Raw genomic sequence first — 22,518 nt, 5'->3', positions numbered from 1 at the left:
GAGCACAGCGATTCTCAGCCAAAACCCAGGGAGAGCTGCCCCAGTGCTGCAGTCTTCCAAAAGCCTCCAACAGATCTCGCCTTTAAAATTTGCATTTCCTAAGAAATGCTTCCAATTCTCAACATTAAAAGCTAAAGAAACCCAGCTCTCCCGAGGCCTTCAGGGAATGGCTGTCTTCCAATGCTACTGCCACTTTCGGGGGCCACCAGGCATAAGCCCAAAACTGGACCACACTGGCTACAGGCCTCAGCCGCTGCCTTTAAAGTAACCGCGCGCAGCGGAGATGCCCGGGAGTTCAACTTCCGGCCGCACACGGACGATTATTTTCCTAGTGGCGCTGCGGCTGCCGGAGCCGCGCCTCCGACCACGCCCCCAGCCACGCCCCTGGCATCGCTCCGCCTTCCCAGGCCTCCTGAATGCGCGGGAGGGGCGTGGCCTCGGGGGAGAAGCGCTCCTGGTGTGCGTCTGGGCACCTCACCGAGCGCAGTCACGCGGAGGCACGCTCCGGGCAGGCGGGCGAGAGCTCGCGCGCGCGCTCCCGCCGCCCTTCTACGGTGACGTGCCTGGCCGAGGCCGCGCTAGGGCGCTGGAGCTGCTACGGAGCGGCTGTCATGGCGTCGGAGGCGCTAGCTGAGGAGAGCCGGCCGCGGTGTCTATAGGACCAGGGGCGGGCGGCCGGGGATGGAGAACAGCCCTGACAGCCCACAGCCTCTGGAACTTGGGGTGGCGGCCGGGCGAGTGTCGCCGCCGGAAGGGCGACGGCGCGGCGGGAGCGAGGCTGAGGATGGTCCGGCTGGACGCGCGGTGGACAGCGGCGGGCAGGGGGCGGTGGCAGCGCAGAGCAGCCTCGGGGACCCGACGTCCCCTTCGCAGCAAGGATGCAGCGCGGGTTCGGACTTGAAGGACAGCGCGTCGTCGAGCCCTGCCGCCCCGGAGGCGCCTTCAAGAGGGCAGCACAAGGTGACCGCCTCCCCGGAGCTGGCCGAGGCCGCAGCGGGCGGAGGGTCGGGGCCAGTGGGCGACACGGGCACCTGCAGGGTGGAGCAGGCGGCGGAGGAGCCCAGCAGCACCGGCGCCCTGAGCAGCAGCTGCAGCGAGCCGAGCCCCCCTGGGGACTCGCCTAGCTTGGACTCCCTGGAGTCTTTCTCCAACCTGCATTCTTTCCCCAGTAGCTCTGAGTTCAATAGTGAGGAGGGAGCAGAGACGAGGGTCCCCGAGGACGTGGAGGAGGGCGCGGCGGGGCCGCCCAGGGCTGCACCTCTGTGCAAAGAGGAGGAGGAGGACCCGGCTCAGGTGCTGGCGGCCTCCAAAGAACGCTTTCCCGGACAGTCAGTGTATCACATCAAATGGATCCAGTGGAAACAGGAGAACACGCCCATCATCACCCAGAATGAGAATGGACCCTGCCCTTTGCTGGCCATCCTCAATGTTTTGCTTCTCGCCTGGAAGGTACACTCTGCAGCTTTCTACTTCCTACAGCTTGTGGGGTGGGGAGGGACAAAATGGGGTGAGGAAACTGCTGTTTGTCAGCTGATGGCTTCCTTCCATTCACCAGACTCCTCCTTTTTTTTTTTTTTTTTTTTTTTTTTTTTTTTTTTTGAGACAAGGTTTCTCTGTGTAGCTTAGGCTGTCCTCGAACTCGTGGTCTTAATGCTACAGCCTCCGGAGTGCTAGGTTTACAGGCATGCACCACAATGTCTGACAGTCCCTTCTTACATGAAATGAATTCCAGGATTTCTTTATTGAAAGACTATTCTTATGGGTATGTGTCAGGAAGAATTGCCCCTAACTTCAGGTCTTTTTTGTATTAAAAATGCAACATTCAGTTAAAGGTTGTTACTGATGGTTTGCTTATAAACAAGTAGAATCTAGAGCTCCCTGCACTTACATTTTCTGATTATTTTTAGCTATATTTGCCTATATTACTCCTTCTTACTGACGTTATTTATTACATATGCGAAACAGTGGAAGCTGGAAATAGTGGTCTTCAGTTACTATCTCATATTTTGGAGTAAGTTTTAATGTAATTTAAGTGGAGTAAGATTTAATGTTTTCTGGAGAATGCTGTCTGTCCTACTTGGATGTGGATGCTTGAAAGGAATAGTGACAGGAAAGATACAACTTTTTTAGACAAATTCCATTTAAGGAAAAGCATTGGTCTGAGCCTACTTACCATAAATTACTTATTTTCAAAGACATATTTTCATCTTGTGTGTGATTTTTTTTCTTGTTTCCTTGACTCTACTTCAAAGGTTTAGCATTTTTACTAGTAACTATACATTAGAATGTTTGTTAAGGAAGCTAAAACTATTAACAGCTAAAATAAGGAAGGATAAATCTAAGGTCCTGGAGAACAGAGGGGAAGAGCAGGCGTGTTGAGCCTCAGAACATGGTGTCATATTTAAGCTTGCAGTATGTGGGTTTTGAGAGGATGAATCTCAGCACCTGTTTTCAAATTGATAATTCCACTTATAGTTAAAGTGTTCCCTAGAAGACAAATAGCTTGAATTATGCTAACTAGTTATGAAGAACTAAGATGGATAGTGAGGGAAAGATTCCAACACCAAATCTTGCAGCTCTATGTTAGGTATCTGGGGCTCCTGATGGAATCATCTGTGTTCTAATAATCTGGATTAGTCTGTTAATAAGTATGCACGCATGCTAATGAATCAGAAGATTGTTTTGATTGACCTCTGCTTATAGCTTCTATGGCTTTTCTGGCCCAGAGTTCCAGACTTTTTCACATTGTTTCTACAAAGCTGTTCAAAAGGTCTAAGAGCTACATGGTCAGGTTTATCACTGCAAAGGCTCCATTCCTGAGTACCAATTTTCTGGCATAGTTACTTTTCTCACTTCTGTAACAAAATACCTGACAAAAGCAACTTAAGGTGGGGTTTATTTTTGCTTGCAATTTGAGGGTACATTAAGTCAGGGAAGCTATGGCAGCTTGAAACTTGAAGCTGGAGCTTGAAACCACTGGTCAAATTGCATTCATAGTCGGGAAGCAGATAGATATGACTGCTCAGTTTGATTTCTTTTTATTTAGTCCAAGCCTGCAGCCCATGGAATAATGCCACCCACATTTATAGTAGGAGGAGCAGCTACCATGGCCTGGATTACTTTGAGGATATATGAGCCTTGAATAGACTCTGAAAGGCAGATTCAAATATGTGTTTGGGTCTGGCTTTGTGAAAGACATTATACATGCAAAGACAGTACAGAGTGCATCAGCTCTCCAGTGGCTCTGTATGTGATAAAGAGGCAGACATAAAGAGTAATTGCAGAGCAATGTGAACAGTGCTAATATGCTAAGGAAGTAAAAAAAAAAGTGTGTGGTGGGAGTTGGGAATGGGATCTCAGGGGAAGGCTTCAGAGATGAGAAAGGCAGATTCAGGTCTGAAGACTGAATGAGATAAGGCCTCTGAACAAAAGGGTGCATATGAAGAAAGATCAGAATAGCTTGAAATACAGTGGAGAGGGAGAAAGTCATAAGTAGCAAGAAGTAAACTTGATGGGTTTTCATCTGTAAATAAGTATTCACGGTCATGAATTTGAAGATGATCTTGAAAGTCTGTGGTTCTCAGTCCCTTTTCTGCCTGGAGGCTATTTATGCCAACAAAAATCAGCCATCATTAATGATTGATAGGGTGATGAGTGAGATAACCAATGTCAGATAGAATTCTCAAGGTGAGCCAGGTTTTCTAGAGGTCAAAACTGTTTTCCTAATAATACAAAAATGTTATTTGCTTTTTGGAAGTCAGCAGAGATTTCCAGATTCTTTGACGGATGAGTGATGATTGAGGTTAAAAAGGAGAACAAAGGGGCATCTGCTGTACACCACTCACAGAAAGAAAGACTTGTCAGCTTAAAACGTCTAAGAACTAGTTTCTGTGTGTGTGTGTGCATGCATGTGTGCACTCATGCACTCAGTCACTCTCTTGCTCACTCGCTTGTGCATGCATGTGTGTTGTACACAAGCCCTCACCTATGAATGTAGGTATGGAGACCAGAGGTCGGTGTTTTTTTTCTGTATCACTCTCAATGTTTCTTGTTTGAACCATTTTTGGAGACAGGGTCTCTCAGTTGAACGTGTTCTTTCAGTTAGACTGGCTGGCCAGTAAGCCCTGGATTTTCCTGTTCTACTTCTCCACCCCTCAGTGCTGAGGTTACAGAAGCATGACACTGCAACCCAGTTTTGACATGGGTGCTGGGGATCTAAAGTCAGGTGCACTGTTTTCACTGAGCTATTGGCCCAGCCCCGAGTTTCTTTATTTTCTTAAGTTACTTTTAGTAATTTGCATATATTGTACAAAATAATGGGTTTCATTATGACATATGCATACATACAAAATAATATATTTTGATCGTATTCATCTTTTCACATAAATTATATAGAAAAATGGATTTGATTATAACATTTTTGCTTGTTTTTGAGACAGTCTCATAAATCACAGGCTGGGCTCCAGCTTACTGTGTAGCTTGAGGATGGTCTTTTGAACTTCTGATTCTCCTGCCTCAACCTCCCAAGTACTTGAATTATAAGCATGTGCCACCATTCCCAGTTTGTATGGTTCTAAGGTTAAGCAGGGTTTCATGTATACTAGGAAGGCACCTGTCAACATCTTCAGCCCTCATTATAGCATTTCAAACATGTTTGTAGTGTGCTTTGATCATCTTCACCTGACTCTAAGGGTTACCTTCTCCTCTTCCTCTTCTTCCTTCTCCTCTTCTTCTTCATCCTCTTCATCTTCTTCTTCATCCTCTTCCTCCTACTACTCACTCTTCTGAGTGCTTTGCCTGCATGTGTATCTGTGTACTACATGCATGCCCAGGAAGCCAGAAAAGGGTACCAGAGGTCCTGGAACTGTGTGTGTGCTTAGTATTGCATCTGAGTCCTCGGGAAGAGTAGCTAGTCCTCTTGACCGCTGAGTTGTCTCTCTAGAGTTGAGGATTAGTTTCCTGGTTTACAAAGAACACTTATAAATGAGCAAGCACTTGGGAGACAGAGGCAGGCAGGTTTCTGAGTTCGAGCCAGCCTGGTCTACAGAGTGAGTTCCAGGACAGTCAGGGCTACACAGAGAAACCCTGTCTCGAAAACAACAACAACAACAAAGAAAAAAAAACACTTATAAATGAGCATGAAAAAAGCTGAGCAACATGATGACAAAAGGAGGAAATATAAATAGCGAGAAACTTAAAGTAGGAATGGACATTTCGACTTTATTTTCTCATCTTGAAGTGAAGTTCCATGTCTGAGCAGCTTTCCATCAGTGACTGTTTGCTATGGCTCTCCCTCCTTTTCTATGACATCCCTTGGAAGTCCCATGTGTTTTTCATAAATACCTCATGTTCCTTTACTCTGCCCCATCCTACTCCAAACCTGTAGAAGAACAGTCACACTAATTTTTTTTTCATGCTCTCTTTTCCTAAAGTAAGCACAAAACTCTTTTGAGGTTTTCCAAAGTGTGTTTATTGCTTATAAAAAGGGGAAAACAGATGGTGAGCCAAAGATTTTATCTGAGCCTCTGCCTACTCTGTTTTAAATATAGATCTTGTAAAAAGAAATTAAAAACTTCACACAGTGGTGGGACCTCATTTACATAAAAGGTTTGAGGGACAGTTCTGGGGCTTCCTTTCCCAGTTCCTCCCAAGGATTAGAAGTAATATGTGGCTCTGGACTTGTGAGTAAAGTAGATGAGAGCAGTATGACCCTGTACTGGTGATGCCTGATGTCAGTGATGAATATGTCCATCTCCTCTGCTCTGTTAGTATTCCGTCCATAGAAAAGCCTTCCTTTCCCATCATGCCTGTGGAAGTCTAAGTAAAGGACATTTGACTTTTAAATGCATGTGGTACCAACAAACTAGGCCTTTGAATATAGTAACTTTTGTTTTGTTTGTGTATTTTGAAAAGGGGTGTTGCTATTTGAGCTCTCAAGTCTCTGGATTCAGACTCTTGAGTACTGGAATTAACAGGTGCACAGCAGCATACCTGGCTTAAAGGCAACTTTGATATTGTTCCACTTTTTAAAAAATAAGATACTTCCATGTATCTTTTGTGTTTGGAGGGGGTGCTGTTTTTCATGCATGTGTGCATGTGTACCACCTGTATGCCTGATGCTGGTTAAGGCCAGAAGATGGCCTTAGAATTCTTGAAACTGGTGAGTTCCAGGACAGCCAGGACTACACAGAGAAACCCTGTCTCAAAAAAACCAAAAAAAAAAAAAAAAAAAAAAGAATTCTTGGAACTGGACTTACATATGGTTGTGAGTTCTGGGAATGGAACTCAGGTAAGTGCCCTTAGCCTCTGAGACACCTCTGCAGCCACTTTATTTTCCACTTTTTAACAATTATTTTTTATTTTATGTGTATGATTGTTTTGTCTGTATGTCTGTCTGTGTACCATGTGTGTTCCTGTACCTTCAAAGGCCAGAAGGCATCAGATTTTCTGGGACTAGAGTTATAGACAGTTGTAAGTTGCCATGTGGGTACTGGAAATCAAACTTGGGTCCTATGAAGGACCAGTGATCTAGAGCCACTAAACTATCCTGCCAGTTCATTATTTTCCACTTTTAATTGGTTAAATTGTTTTTACTTTTGGTTTGGTTTTGTGACAGGTGTCAGATTCACTCTGTACCTAAGGTTGACCCTGATCTTTCTCTATCCACCTCCTGAGAGTAGGATTACAGGTGTGGACCACTATGCACTGCTTGTTTTGGATGGTTTGTTGTTTTTATTGTGTTTAGGGATTTGATGACATTAAAAAACAAATTGAAAAACATTTTTTTACCTTATGGTAAATTTGATGCTAGCTTTTACTATGTTGAGAGAGCTGGTCTGAAAAGACCAGATCTAACAGCCAAAAAAAAGGTGTTGATGACTATTCTGGTGCCAAAAATGAGTGGCCCTAGCCTAGGAACACAGATTTAGGTTACCTCAAATCCCATGTTCAGATGTGGTAACAGTTCCGTGGAATTGTTAGAGCAACAGTACAGAGAATATTCAAATACATTGGTGGAAACATAAGGGAAGTTATAGAAAAGTAAGGGAGTTAGGGAGGTTGAAGGAACCAGGTTATATGTCTCAGATGCCGTCTGCTAAATTTCTTAGGTTTTAGGTCCATGGACTCTAGTAGTTTGCTACATTAATAAATTCCAAAGATGTTAGGTCAGACACAAAATTGAGTTATTATGAGGACTAAAGATAGTCCAAGATCAATTATAATTAGATTCTAGGCCTGTAACATCCTAGCAGTTCCATAATCACTGAAGTGCTGTCAATTAATCAGACTTTGTAGAATATTTAATATAAATACAACCTCTTTGGGGGAACTAAATTTAGTATGGTAAGTAAGCACTCTAACATAGACCTTTACACTCCATTTTCAGGTGTTTTACAGCAGGCTGAATGTGCCCCAGGACAGTATGATTGTGCCCCAAAATAGATTAATTAACTTATTTTAAACATTCTGAGATTATGTGTGTGTGTAAGCGTGCACGCGTGTGTGGGTGTGCACTTTGTGGATGACAGTGTTATGTCATAATGTGGCAGGTTAGACACATCTGATTGTAACAGACATTTATTTCACTGACTGAACATATTTATTCTTCTTTCTTTCCTCTCTTTTTTCTTTTGAAATTCATGCTGTCGTAATGAAAGGAACTTATTTTGCTGTGAATCTCAAGTCACATTACAAGTCATCTACTTACTTTGGGCAAACATTTCAAAGCCTTTATTTGTTCTTTGAATTAATTATGTCTGTGACTTGTTTCACAGTCATCAATTAATGTGACCAAGTAAGTCGAATGGCGGTTAGTAAGTAATTTCATAAATAGGCTGAACAAACTCAATTTTATTACTCTTCTATTATCTCTACCTTTAAAAAGTTGTTGGAACTGGGTATTCCAACACTTGAGAAGCTAAGGCAGAAGGGCCATCAGGAGTGCTGTGTAAACATGAGGATCTGAATTCAGAACCCAGCAACATCTAACAAGCCAGGTGTAGTCTGGAAACACCTGTAAATCCTGCCCTGTAGAGTCAGGAATATTTATTTTTCTTCTATTCTGTGAATTTAACAGAGTGTGATTGTAGATGTCAGTTAAAATATTTAGTTACTGGCCATAGTATGTGTAGCTCATCTTGACAATTCATGTGAAAACTTGTTTTAGGCCAGCGAGGTAGGTCAGTGAGTGGGTAAAGGGATTTGCTACCCAATCCTAGCAACCTCAGTTTGCAGTACCCCCAAAAGCTTATTATATTCTTTCTACTGTAACGCTTTACCTCTAGAAGTAACCATAATCTTGATTTTTTTGTTGTTGTTAGGTTTTGTTTTTATCATTTTCTTTGTCTTATGTCTTATGTAACATAGGCTAGTCTCACGCCGTATAGCCAAAGATGGCCTTAAACTCCTGATTTTTCTGTTCTTATCTCCCAATTGCTAGGGTTACAAGTGTGTACCACTATGCCTTCCTTTTTTTTTTTTTTTTTTTGACAATGTCCCCCTATGTAGTCTGAGCTAGATTGTAGGTTTACATCTCCTTACTTTTTAAAAGTAATTTTGTTGCCTACATAGGTACTTCTAAATAATATAGCTTATTTTACCAGTTTTAAATATTATATTTTAAACAAAATCATACAGATGAGTTTTTAGTGTTTGGTTAGTACTTTGATACCATATTTATTTTAACCATTCAGAATATGCCCAAGGTAGATTGAAATTATGAATATGAAGCTTTGTTTCATCTTGACTTTCAGAAAACAATTCCATTAATGACTTGTTACATGCTGGGGCCTCTTCCTGATTGTTAGCTGAATTTTCTACTATTCTGGGCACTGTGCCAGGGGTCTCATAGCAATTATGCTAGATGATAAAAGGAGTAACATGACTTTACAAACTCTGTATGATTCCCTTTTACAGACTTCTTAATATCTCTATATGATTCTCTACCACCTTATAGATATTACAGTGACAGAACTGACCTTGTAATACTTTATATTTTTTGATATTTTTATTTGTTTTTTAACATCCTTTAAAATTATTTGTGTGTGTGTGTGTGTGTGTGTGTGTGTGTGTGTGTGTATGATGTAAGTAAAGGTTCATGTGTGTCTTGGTGTGTGTATATATCACAGTGTGTGTGAAAGTCAGAGGATAACTATTAAGAGCCCATTCCCTGGTTTCACCATGAGTTTCTGGGATCAAACCCAAGACATCAAACTCACTTGTTAAGCACTTTCACCCACTATTTTATTTACCCTTATCTGCATTTTTAGAGAAAGAGTCACACTCTACAGTTCAAACTGTCTTAACACTCATGACCATCCTACTGAGTACTGACAGTAAAGGCATGCTTAGGTGACTTTGTTATAGAAGCATGAATGTTAATGTATTTACATAGTAGGTGTCTGTCTGCCTGTCTGTCTGTCTGTCTGTCTGTCTGTGTGTACATACACACATGCATGCACAGACGTGTGCTTGTTTTTTACTACAGGAAATAATTCAGTCGTGAAAAACATTGTTTTATAGAGATAATACTTTGGGTTTTTTTCAGGTGAAACTTCCACCAATGATGGAAATCATAACTGCGGAGCAGCTGATGGAATATTTAGGTCAGTGCAGAAGACTACATGACTTTTGTATCTTTTTCAAAATTAAATAAAGTTTTCAAAGCTGTTACTTTACTGGTGCTATTAGATATTCTATTTTAAAATTATAGTTCTGAGCCTGATGATTAAAAATTTTACTACTATCTTACTATTCTTAACTGTTAAAGACATTTCTTCTGACTATCATTAGAATATTGAACTATAAATAAGAAGACTGGGAAAAACCCAGAGAATAGCACACTAATTAACTAATCCCAGTAAATTGTGAGTGAAAAATAATACAGAAACTTTGACATTTCATGAAGAAAATACCTTTTTAAAATTATGTTGACTTGGATTAAAATTGAAGGAGTTGGGTTGGAGATATAGCTCAGTGTTGGAGGACTTGCCTTGCATCTGTGAGCTTCTGGGTTTCATCAGTAGAGGTGAAGCACACACACATGTGTGCATGCACATGCACACACACAAACACACACACACACCCCAAAGCAAACAAACAAACAAAATCTAAAAAAAATCTAAGAAGGTGATAAGAGATACTGCTACCCAAAATATAATTTGTGGACCTATGTCAGTTTATAGTATATTTCATCTGAAATATCTTTCTTATTGAAGGAAGCAATGTGTTGAATTGCATTCTTTTCTGAGCTTCTTATCTCAAAACAGAGGAATAGGGACAGAGAGATAGCCCAGCCCTTTGAGCACTGACTGCTCTTTAAGAGGACCCCTTCTCAGTTCCACCACCCACAATGTGTTTGCAACTCCAGCTTTAGGAGATCCTACCTTATCTTCTTGCTTCCATAGTTATTAGACGTGTACATTGTGCACATTCATACACTTGCATGGACAAACACTTATACACATATAATAAAAGTAAATCTTTTTTCAAAAGAGTAATAATTCAGCTTGTAGGCTGTCTACATCAAATTGAACTTGTCTAGAGAGAAGTAGTTATACATTATACTATGCCCTTTGTAATCTGGCAAAGAGCTTATATATTATCAAATAAGATATCTTTCTTCATATTTTTCTAGTATTTTTAGTGATTAAATTTTTATTTAAAAGATATTGTTAGACAAGTGCTAGGGAGATGACTTAGTTGGTAAAGTGCTTACTACACATGCATGAGGACCGGACTTTGAATCCCCAGTATTCCTGTAAAAGTTGAGTGTGGCAGCTTGTGCCTATCCTGTGTGGAAGGTGGAAGTAAAAACATCCTTGGCGCTTCCTGGTCAATCAGACTGTCCAGTTGATGAGCTCTAGATTCAGTGCAAGATCTTGTCTCAAAAACTAGGGTGAAGGGCTAGAGAGATGGGTAGTGGTTAAGGGTACTTTAATGCTTTTGCAGAGGACCTGTTCAGTTCCTAGTACCTATAGCAAGTGCCTTATAACTATTTATAACCCCAGCTTCAGGGGGTGCAACCTCTGGCCTCAGCACCTGTACTCACATGTGCATACACACACACACACACACACACACACACACACACACGAGCATTATTAAAAATAAATCCTAGCTGTGGTGTGGTGGCATATCTCCAGGCAGATATCTGAGTTCTAGACCAACCTGGTTTGCAGAGTGAGTACTAGAATAGCTAAGACTACACAGAGAGACCCTGTCTCACAAAACAAACAATTTTTTTGAAATGAAGTGATTGAGGAAGATACCACATATCAAAGTCTACATGTATGCACACATATGCATATATACCCCCCCATATACACATAGAAACAAAATATTGTTGGCTTTATTTGATGGTATGATGCTATATGATGATACATATATATCAGTACTCCCAGAACTTGGTAGACTGAGGCAGAATGATTATGAGTTTGAGACCAGCATAGGCTACAAAGCAAGACTAGAAAGAAAGAAAGAAAGAAAGAAAGAAAGAAAGAAAGAAAGAAAGAAAGAGAAAGAAAGAAAGAGAAAGAAAGAAAGAAAGAAAGAAAGAAAGAAAGAAAGAAAGATAGAAAGATAGATAGAAAGATAGATAGATAGATGGATGGTAGGTAGATAGCTGATAGTTTGTCTCAAGTGTTCCAGACAACCAGTTAACTGGGTGAAGGCAGGAGGGGAGTGTTGTATTAATCTCAATTCAGAGGTTTCTACCCTGCCTTTGACCATTCATTCCAGAGAAATGACACAGAACCTTTATTTATAATAAGCCTTAGTCAGCACTAGAGCTTGGCAGATGTCTACTCTCTATGCTATTAGAATTTACTTCTCCATCAGTCACCCCAAGTTATAATTTGTAAAGGAAGTCCAGGCTGTAAAGGACCCATTGGTTGAATTACTCTCTTTAAAAAAAAATTTTAAAAAATTTAAAAAAGAGGTTTTTTGAGACAGGGTTTCTCTGTGTAGCCGTGGCTGTCCTGGAACTCACTCTGTAGACCAGGCTGGCCTTGAACTAAAAAAATCCACCTGCCTCTGCCTCCCAAGTGCTGGGATTAAAGGCGTGCGCCACCACTGCCCGGCCTAACTGCTCTTAAATCCATTATCCTTCTTCATTTTCCTGATTTTTTTTTACAACAAACACAGGAGAATTCCATTGGCTGGTAGACTCCTATATGTTGAGCCTCCAGCTGCTCTTGTACCAGTTGTTTAAGTGCTCGCATCATTTTCTTTTGTTATGGGCCACTGTTCTTGCCACACAGGTCTGTTTGATAACCATTTTAGGGGCAAGGCTGTTGGTATATCAGCAGTGGCCCCCTTTATAAATTTAGAAACTTGGTCCCAGTGATATCCTATGTTTGGACAATGGGTACAATTTGTGATTGCTCTCAATCACTTATATCAATAAGGGGGAGTTTAAGAGAAGAAATTGGAAGTGGGGCTTTTAGAAAGTGTATATATATATATATGATATCTATATATCACATATATACATACATATATTTCATATTTATTAATTCATGTTTACTGGCTAGGGACCTCATAGTTATAGGTAAATTACTCTAAATACTTAAATATATAAACATAGATTAGTAAAATATATAAAGATAGATAAAAGATAAAGGCTAGATTAGTGGACTTTAAGCCGCCAAGATGATACCAAGGAGAGTACAAAGAGGGCAGGGAGATAGTATGAGGCGGGATCAGAGTCATTGGATTCAGATTTGGAAGGGCCCAGATAGGCTGATGTAAAGACTAACTTTTTTGTGGTGAATGAGCTGTGACTTCAATGAGGACACTGGGCACAGCACTGACATGATCTGAACTTCACAAAAATGCTATAGTTGCTATAACACAGATAGCACATTGTCAAATTTGAATGTTTTTATTTTTTAAAAAAATTCCAGGGACTAGAATGATGGCTCAGTGTTAAGAGCACTTGTTGCTCTTCCAGGGGACTGAGTTTGATTCCCAAAACTCATATTAGTTAGCTCATAAGTGCCTGTAACTCCAGGCTGGATCCACGGGATCCAATACTTTCTCCTGGATTCCATGGGTATCTACATACATGGCAAACACACACTAACTCATACATTGTATGTAAGTAAAAATTAAAAATGAATCTTTTAAAAAATATATAAGATATGTGTAGTGAGACATGCTTTAGTCCTAGCACTCTGGAGGCAGAGGTAGGTGGATCTCTGAGTTCAAGGTCAGCTTAGTCTACAAAATGAGTTCCAGGACAGCTATGGCTACACAGAGAAACTCTGTTTAGGGGGGAAAAAAGAAAGAAAGTTGAATGGATGGAAGGAAAGAAGGAAGGAAGGAAGGAAGGAAGGAAGGAAGGAAGGAAGGAAGGAAGGAAGGTAACTTAAAGGAAGAACATCTTAAGATGTTCATGCATAACTGAAAAGCAGTCTGCCTAAGCAAAGGCAAGACTTCACAACTGTATGGATTTAGCAGCCAACTCGGGATGATGGGCAGATGCATTACTATGAAATCAGGACAAAACATATAGTATCACAATGCTATGCAAAAATGCTTCACATCCAAAGTACAACAGGTTACAAAATATGGCATTTTATTACAGGAAGGTGAGTAGGCTGGGGAGCCACTTACACCTAGTGAGCTTGGCTGGTTTATCACTAGTCACTCCAAGATAAAGATGGAAATCTTTTCTGTCCAAACAACCCACAACAGTTTTAACTCAGTTAAAGTCCTTTCTTCTACCTCAGGTGTTCTCAGGCTTGTTCTCTTCATTATGTCTCAGAGTTCTTAAGTGTTTTAGCCATGCTCCAAAACTCCTTGGCTCAGTGATCCTCCTGCCTTGGCCCACCATATCCTGGTAAGATAGTTATCAACACAGTGCAGCATGACAGTGTTCCAGAGTCCTTTTACTTGTCTTTTTCCTTCTTTAATCAGCAAATGTATTTACTGAGCAGCTGACCCATGGAGCTGTAAGCAGGTAGTGAGAACCATGTAGGGAGAGGGGATAGTGCAAATAATAGGATAAAAGTAGCTAGGTCCATCCTATTCCTTCTGCCCTTCAGTGTCTTCCTAGATTCTCCCACTTCTCTTGCATCAGTCTTGCATTACCACCTGCCCAGAAGTTCCACCCCATTACTTCCTGCCCCAGCTACTGGCTGTCAGATCTTTATTATAACCAATCATCAGTAAGACATCTGCTTCATCTCTTTGGTTGCCTAACACATAGAGAGCTGCCTGACCTTCATCTTTCAGGTAGATGAGGAAGGACAAAGCATTTACAAATTGAAAACCCAGCCCTAAGACAAGTATGGTATGGTATGGTATGGTGTGGTGTGGTGTGGTGTGGTGTGGTAATAAAAACAGGATGGTAGCATTTTTGGTGTTTTAAAAAATTATCTTATAAATACAAACTATAACTATAGACCAGTATTAAGGTATTTTAATTTTGGCGACAGTTAATTATTTGTCTTTGTTTGATTGGTTGGTTCTTGGTTGGTTGGTTGGTTGGTTGGTTGGTTGGTTGGTTGGTTTGTCAAGACACGGTTTCTCTGCATACCTCAGCTGTCCTGGAAATCACTCTGTGGACCAGGTTGGCCTCAAACTCAGAGATCTGCCTGCCTCTACTTTCCAAGTGCTAGTGTATGTGACACCTCCACCTGGTGTCACTTTATTCATTTAAAATATTTTATGTGTATGAAAATTTTGCTTGCTGCATGTATGCATATGCACCATGTACATGCCTGGTGCAGGCATGCAGGCCAGAAGAAGGCATCAGATCCACTGGAACTGGAGTTACAGATGGTTGTGATCCACCATATGGGTGCTGGTGTCCTGGGTCCTCTGAAACACCAGCCAATGCTCCTAACCTCTAATCCACCTCTCCAGCCCCAACTGTGTTTTCCAAGCTCATTTGGGATAAACTGTCTACTTGCCAGATTCTATCCTTGGCCTAATATAAATATTGGGGGGGTTGTTTCTTGATTTTTAGTTGCTTCTTAGTAGCATGTTCTGATTGAAGACTTTCTTTGACAGCCTTTCTCTGTGCACTGATATTTCAGAGGCTGAAAATTCTTATTCTTTTACCCTCCAGGTTAGCCTATACACCAATATACTCTTCTGAAAGCATCAATTTCATCCTTCATCTAACTTAAAATCTCACAGGGCTGGGATATAATTCAGGGGTAAGCAGTTGTCTAACAAGTGTGAAGTACTAATCTTACCCTCAACATTAGAAAAAGTAAATAAACATACACATAGTTACATGTGTGTGTGTACACACATCTCTATAGCCTTTTATAGGCAACTATACATTATATTACTTAGGGTTTTTTTTTAATAATCTTGTTAGTTATCAGTCATATTTCCTACTAAAACAAATCTGACATATTTATCTTTTAAAACAACCCATTTTGAAAGAATACTCTTTGTCTCAGCTGTTTCACAGAGACCTTGTACCTGCTTTGGAAGCACTCTGTTGCCCAGCTGTAGAGCCTACCCTCTGGCCTTTCAGAGCACCTGCTCACCTATCTATTTTCCAAAAAAACATGACTTGTGTTCAGGTCCTAACATCCATGTGAGGTAGCTTACAGCTGCCTGTAATTCCAGACCTGACACTGTCTTCTGGCCTCTGCAGGTACTCATGTCACATGTATGTATACACATACAACATTTAAAATTATTATTTTAAGCACTTGTGTGTGTGTGTACATGTGTGTGCAGTGCCTATGGAGGCCAGAAGAAGGCATAGGATCTTCTGTGGCTGGGTTACATGGGTTACAGGCAGTTGTGAGCTGCCTGACATGGGTGCTAGGAACCAAACTCAGGTCCTCTTGAAGAGTAATTATATGCTCTTAACTGCCGAGCTGTATTTCCAGCCATCTCACACATAATTTAAAAAATATAATAAATCTTAAAAAATTGAAGGGGGAAAAGAAGAATACTTTTGTTTTGTGAAATAGAGTCTTGCATACTCCATGCTGTCCTAGAGCTGACAGTCATCTCCCTTCAGGCTCCATGGAGAGCTGTGGGAAACAAGTACCTTTTTTATGCAAAGAATGTTTTGAAAGTAAATACAGGCACAAAGGTGGGATAATCTAAACAAAGGTATACTCTTAAAAGATCGTTCATTTACATGTCTAAAACTGGAAAGTGCTTTCTTAGAAACTCAATTTCTTCTTTTTAAAAAGATTTGATTATGGGCTGGGGAGATGGCTCAGCAGTTAAGAGTAGAGTACTGACTTCTCCTGAGTTCAATTCTCAGCAACCACATGGTGGCTCACAAGATCTGTAATGCAATTTGATACCCTCTTCTGGTGTGCCTGAAGACAGCGACAGTATACTCACATAAAATGAGTAAATAAATCTTTTAAAAATTTTTTATTATAAAGACTGTAGGTTTAGTTCAATGGTAAGAGCACACTCAACAAAGCTCTGGGTTTGATCTCCAGTGCATGTACATACAAGAGCAATCAGATTCTTACATTACAAATTAAATAACTAAAATTAAATTACTAAACTATATGGCTCCAGCATTGTGTGCCTAGAACACTACCTATCTTATGTTATATAATAAATCATCCTAGTGTTTAATGGTACCAAACAATAATTTTTTGTTATTTCTCAGCATCTTTGGGTCAGGAATCTGGGTGGCATCCTCATTCAAGTTCTTAGGAGGCTGCAGACATGGTGCCTACCAGCACTGCCACTTCAGGTGAAAATGTAGCTATGGAGAATTGGTGGCTGTTCACATACTCAGTTGATGACAGGACTCAGTTTCTCATAGTTGTGGTAAAGCTCTTAGTTACCTGATGACTCTTGGCTGGAAGCCTCCTGCCATAGGAGCCTCTCCACAAGAAGCTTCATAACACAGAAGACATCTTCAGAGAAGAGTAGAGAGTACAACAGTAAAAGCTACTGTGTTTTTGTATTCCAATATATAAGTGACACCTCCTTACTGTGTTGTATTTTGTTTGTTAGAGGTAAATCAGCCAGGTATGTTGGAACCCACCTATAATCCCAGCACTGGAGAGGCTGAGGCATGATTTCAAGGCTAGCCTGGGCTACAAATACAACTCTGACTAAAGAACACAGCGGGGGAAAAAAACCAAGATGAGTCAGTAAATTCATTTTGTGTTCAAGGATATATTTTTTAAAAGGCATAAATATCAGGAGTCTTGTCATTAGTTCCCAAGCTTTTGTCTCTGTAAGAACATCATTTAATACTGTCTCATATAATGTTCCACATCCCAGACTAACTAACATGGTAGCTAAGAAAACAAATGTAATCTTTTCATCAAAATAAACATGGAACACAAATGAAATACAAGATTCAAGCAGACCACTCAACTTCATTATCTGGATAAATATCATATAGAATTGATAGTTCTTGTTTAAGTAAAATAAAGTCATTGCTGGTATAACTTCACAGTCTTAATAGATTAATGTCTATAGAAATTCTTTTGTTTTCAGAGTTGCAAAGCCTAAGATAGCAGCTCTCAACCTGTGGACCACATCTCAGATATTTGCTTTATGATTCATAACAGTAGCAAAATTACAGCTATGAAGTAGCAATGAAATAATTTTATGGTTGGCGATCATCACAACTAGAGGAACTATATTAAAGGGTTGCAGCATTGGGAAGGTTGAGAACCACTGGCTTAAGAGAATATTTGGTGTAGTCTTTATAAATTTATTTCAAAGTAGAAAGTAAAGGTTATAGTAAAGCAGTTTTGTTACCTTGTTAGCTACTTGGGTAAGAAGCTAATTCCATACTGTTTCTATCATACATAATTTCTTACTGTTTCTATCAAAATAAATTACATTTCAATTGAAAGATTTGAACATTTAAAAAGGGACATATATTAGTTAAAGAAAGTATCTGTAAATATCTGTAAACTCTAAAGAGGTAAAGATCTTTTAGAATCTACATAGCTATTTCCATTTGGGGAAAAAATATAGCAAGCAGACAACAACAAACTATCATAAAGTATAAAAAAGAAAAAAGACAATGGAAAAATCTTTACTACATATATCATGGAAGTTGTGCTAACTTCTCTAATTTTGAAAGAGATTTTAGGATCATAAAGATGGCATAGTGAGCAAAGGTACCTGCTATCAAGCCTGACCACCTGATGTCAGTCCCCAAGCCCTACATGATGGGAGGAAAGATCTGAATCCCACACCTTGTTCTCTGACCTCCACATGAACGTGTGCGCATACACACACACACACACACACTAAAAAAATAGATATATGATGAAAATGTAAAAGAAATTTTACAACTCAACAAAATGATAGTAATTATACAGATGATTTAAAGAAAAAGACATGAATTACAGGCAATTCATAGACTGTAGTTCTATGGTAGAGCACATGCTTAGCATGTTCAGGGCCCTGATTCAATACACAAGAACACCAAAATCTTTATATAAAAATAATATATAAGCCAAGTATGGCATTGCATGTATTTCTAGCTCTTGGGAGGCAGAAACAGGTGGATCTCTCTGTGAGTTCCAGGCCATTCACAACTTCATAGTGAAACCCTGGAGACAGAGAGAGAGAGAGACAGAGACAGAGACAGAGAGACAGAGACAGAGAGAGACAGAGACAGAGAGAGAGAGAGACAGAGAGACACAGAGAGACAGAGAGACACAAAGAGAGACAGAGAGACACAAAGAGAGACAGAGACAGAGAGAACAATAGCTACTCTTCCAAAGGACCCAGTTTTATTACACCCACCAGGAAACAGCTCACAACTGTCTATAATTCCAGTCCTAGGAGATTTGACACTCTCTGGCCTCTAAGATACCCATGATGATGCATACATGTCTATGATGCACAGACATATATGCAGCAAAAAACCCATACACAAAAATAAAAACTTAAAAGTGAATGTGTGTGTGTATGTGTAGAGAGAAAAAGAGACATATCAGAAAGATACTACATAATAAAAGTATCCTCCACATTTTTAAGTTTTTAAAAAATAATTGAAAAGTTTTACATGATGCATTAAAAAATGATAGCATTTGTACTTTGTGAGATCATTGGAGAAGTAGTTAAATTATTTTAAAGGTAATTCATAATTTCTTTTTATAGGTGATTACATGCTTGAAGCAAAGCCAAAAGAAATCTCAGAAATTCAACGTGTAAATTATGAACAGGTAATAAGCATGACTTTTATATTAAAATATGTCATTTGTATTATGAATTTACACATTGATCTTTGTCTGTGATTCGCAACTTTTTCTATACAGGACTAGAAAGTGTGTTAGGCTTTGACAGCCATGCCAGTTCAAGTCTGCTGCTTATTCTTTTTTTTCTTTAAAAAAAAAAAACAAACTACCCTTAAAAATGTAAAAATAGTTCTTAGCTCGGAGCCATATTTGGTTCAACAGCCATAGTTTTTAGATTCTATGCATGAATGTACTAATAATTTATTGGTACTATCTTATAATAAATCTGTATAGGATAACTTGGCATTTTCTTGAAAATTGACTCTCAAGTGAATTTATCATTGATTTATCCTTTCTTGTATCTTTTAAGTGATTATCATTTTTCCTGTGCTGAGAATTGAACTCAATACCTTGTACATGCCAAGGAAGCATTCTGCCAGTCTTCAAGTTATGCTGAGGGTAAACATGAGTTGCCTGAGATGTCAGGACACATTCTATAATTGTGTAATTTCAACGGGTCCACATTTTTTCCCCTTTTGATATCCTGTTCTGTAGTAAAGATACAGTAGGAAAGGCACACTCCCAAAGCTGGGAGTAAACAAACCTCATTTTCTTCAGTATTCTTTGCATTTGTTAATAGAAAGAAAAAGAAATTAACTTTTGGGTTTTTTGTTTGTTTGGTTTTTTTGTTTTGGTTTTTTATTTTATTTTATTTTATTTTTTTGAGACAGAGTTTCTCTGTGTAGTCCTGGCTGTCCTGGAACTCACTCTGTAGACCAGGCTGGCCTCAAACTCATAGATCCACCTGCCTCTGCCTCCAGGGTGCTGGGATTAAAAATTAACTTCTTTGTGTGGAAAGAAGGGTCGTCACTTCCACTGTGGAGGAAATGAACATCACTAGGGATTCACTTTCACAAGCAACTGGGCATGGTAAAGCCTGAGCTGCATAGAGTTCCATCACGGTAAACCCTGAGCTGCATAGAGTTCCATCACGGTAAACCCTGAGCTGCATAGAGTTCCATCACGGTAAACCCTGAGCTGCATAGAGTTCCATCACGGTAAACCCTGAGCTGCATAGAGTTCCATCACGGTAAACCCTGAGCTGCATAGAGTTCCATCACGGTAAACCCTGAGCTGCATAGAGTTCCATCACGGTAAACCCTGAGCTGCATAGAGTTCCATGCCAACCAGAGCTACGTAATGAGAGCCTGTCTCAAAAGCCAAAGCAACAAAACAATCACCAGGCCCAAATGCACATCAGGAAACAAAATTCATTCTAGTTTTCAGAGTTAGTTAGTTGGTTGGTTGGGTGGTTGGTTGGGTGGGTGATCGGTTGATTAGTTGGTTAGTTTGTTTATTGAGACAGGGTTTCACTGTGTAGACTTGACTGGCCTGGAGCTCACAATGTAGACTAGGCTGGCCTCAAACTTACAGATATCCACTTTCCTCTGCTTTCCAAATGCTGGGGTTAATTTACAAAGCTTCTTGAATTTAAATGTTCATATAATCTTGTTGTAATACAATTGAAAAATCAACATCTTGCATTATAGGTAGTCTATAGCTAAAGTCAACTTTGTATGCTGATTTAAATTTTACTAGAAAATACTGGAGCATAACTCAGAAGAACTTGGTTTGTTATTCAGTAACTTTCCCAAATATTACTAGGAGAATTTATAGCTTAAAGCAGTGACTACTTTTTTCAATTTTCTGTGCATTGGTGTTTTGCCTGCATATATGTCTTTGTTAAGATGTCATTTGGGTGCTGCTCTTAACCACTGAGCCACCACCACCCCAAGAGCAGTGATTTTTTTCAAACAATCTTTAGCAATAGAAACCTCTTTTTCAATAAAGTGTTACATCTGCTTCTAGTATATAAAACCAAAAAACAATGTTTTTAATTGTTTTTTTAAAGCTAGCATAGAAAGTAATGTGTTTCATCATGAAATTTTCATGCATGCTTGTTCTTAGGTTACCCTCATGCCCTCCCCGTTCCCTGGCCCCTTTCTGCTTCACATGAATTCATTAATGTCGCTTTTTTCCTTTTCCCCCACACCTTTAGATTTCATCTTCCCCTCTCCAAGTCCTCTTTCTAATCTCATGACTTCTGCCCACATAAAAAATATCATTTTATAAGTATGAAATTGTAATGTTCAATTTATTTCACATATAAAGTTTATATAATTTCTTACTGAACTCAATGAGATATTTTTTGATAATACCAAAATTGAAATTCAAAATAGTGGCTGATCATCCTGGTGTCATTTTGCTTGTGTTGGAGGTCCTAAGGATTCATCTGTTTGCAGTTGTAGGGTATTTAATGAGAACTTTACACAAGCTAGCTGTAGTGAGGGCTCTACCACTAAGCTGAACCTTCAACCTGACAGGTTTTTAAATGATTGCAAATGTGTTTGCAAAACATGCTTTTGTTTAAGCTGGTGTAACAAATATCACATCATTTATTTTAAGAGATCAGGAGACAGAGGGCAGAGGACTGAAAGTTCAAAGCCTGGCCTATATAGCAAGACTGTCTGAAATAAATAAAAGTATGTTTTGTATTTAAATTTAAAATACTTCATTAGGCTAGCAGTACCTTTGAGATGAATTGTAAAACAAAAAAAAGTGTAAAACACCCTTAAGGGTGTCTATCAGCAACTATTCCTCACTCTTAAATTTTATACCATAATTATCAATTAAGAATTAGGAAGAAGTTATCCAAATATTTTCTCTTAACCTTTGTTTATAAATATTATCAGTTTTATTACTCTTGATGGTTATTAAAGGGTAGGAAATTATTACGGTTTTTTTGAGGCTCAATCTTACTAATTAACTAATTAATTAATGTATTTAGCCATGTGCATGTGCTACAAATTGTGTCTGAGAATTGAGGACAACACTGCAGAAATCAGTTCTTTTTTGTTTTTGTTTTTGTTTTTTTTGAGACAGAGTTTCTCTGTGTAGCCCTGGCTGTCCTGGAACTCACTCTGTAGACCAGGCTGGCTTCAAACTCAGAAATCTGCCTGCCTCTGCCTCCGAAGTGCTGGGATTAAAGGCACGTGCCTACTCAGTCTAAAAATAGGTCCTCACTTCTTGCCACTACACAGTCTTGTACTGCTCAGTTTTTCTTGTTAATGCTTGGCATCTCATTGTATTTACATGGCTGTCTCTTTTTTAAAAATGTTTTTACTGGATATTTTATTTACATTTCAGATGTAATCTCCTTTCCCCATTTTCCCCCACCCAGGAACCCCCATCCCATCCCCCCTCCTCCTGCTTCTATGAGAATATGCCCCCACCCAGCCTCCCACTCCCACCTCCCCACCCACGATTTCCCCCACACTGAGGCGTCCAGCCTTCACTGGAC

At 39.7% G+C, this 22,518-nt stretch overlaps 1 protein-coding gene across 8 annotated transcripts in view; it reads left to right on the top strand.

The window, feature by feature from the left end:
• The first annotated feature begins 481 nt into the window (after positions 1-481).
• The window catches only part of Mindy2 (MINDY lysine 48 deubiquitinase 2), a 53,809-nt gene continuing 31,772 nt past the window's right edge, over positions 482-22,518 (top strand). For 7 of the 8 annotated variants that reach the window (XM_076926231.1, XM_076926227.1, XM_076926230.1 and 4 more), the window contains exons 1-3: positions 484-1,449; positions 9,548-9,605; positions 19,081-19,145. In XM_076926231.1, the coding sequence (XP_076782346.1) occupies positions 682-1,449; positions 9,548-9,605; positions 19,081-19,145 (891 nt within the window). In that variant the 5' untranslated portion in view covers positions 484-681. Of the gene's footprint in view, positions 1,450-9,547; positions 9,606-19,080; positions 19,146-22,518 lie in introns of all 8 variants that reach the window. The other variant, XM_076926225.1, reaches the window with a different exon arrangement.

Source organism: Arvicanthis niloticus, chromosome 27, assembly GCF_011762505.2.
Source record: "Arvicanthis niloticus isolate mArvNil1 chromosome 27, mArvNil1.pat.X, whole genome shotgun sequence".
Taxonomy (NCBI): domain Eukaryota; kingdom Metazoa; phylum Chordata; class Mammalia; order Rodentia; family Muridae; genus Arvicanthis; species Arvicanthis niloticus.
This window is presented reverse-complemented; position numbering and strand designations above follow the sequence as displayed.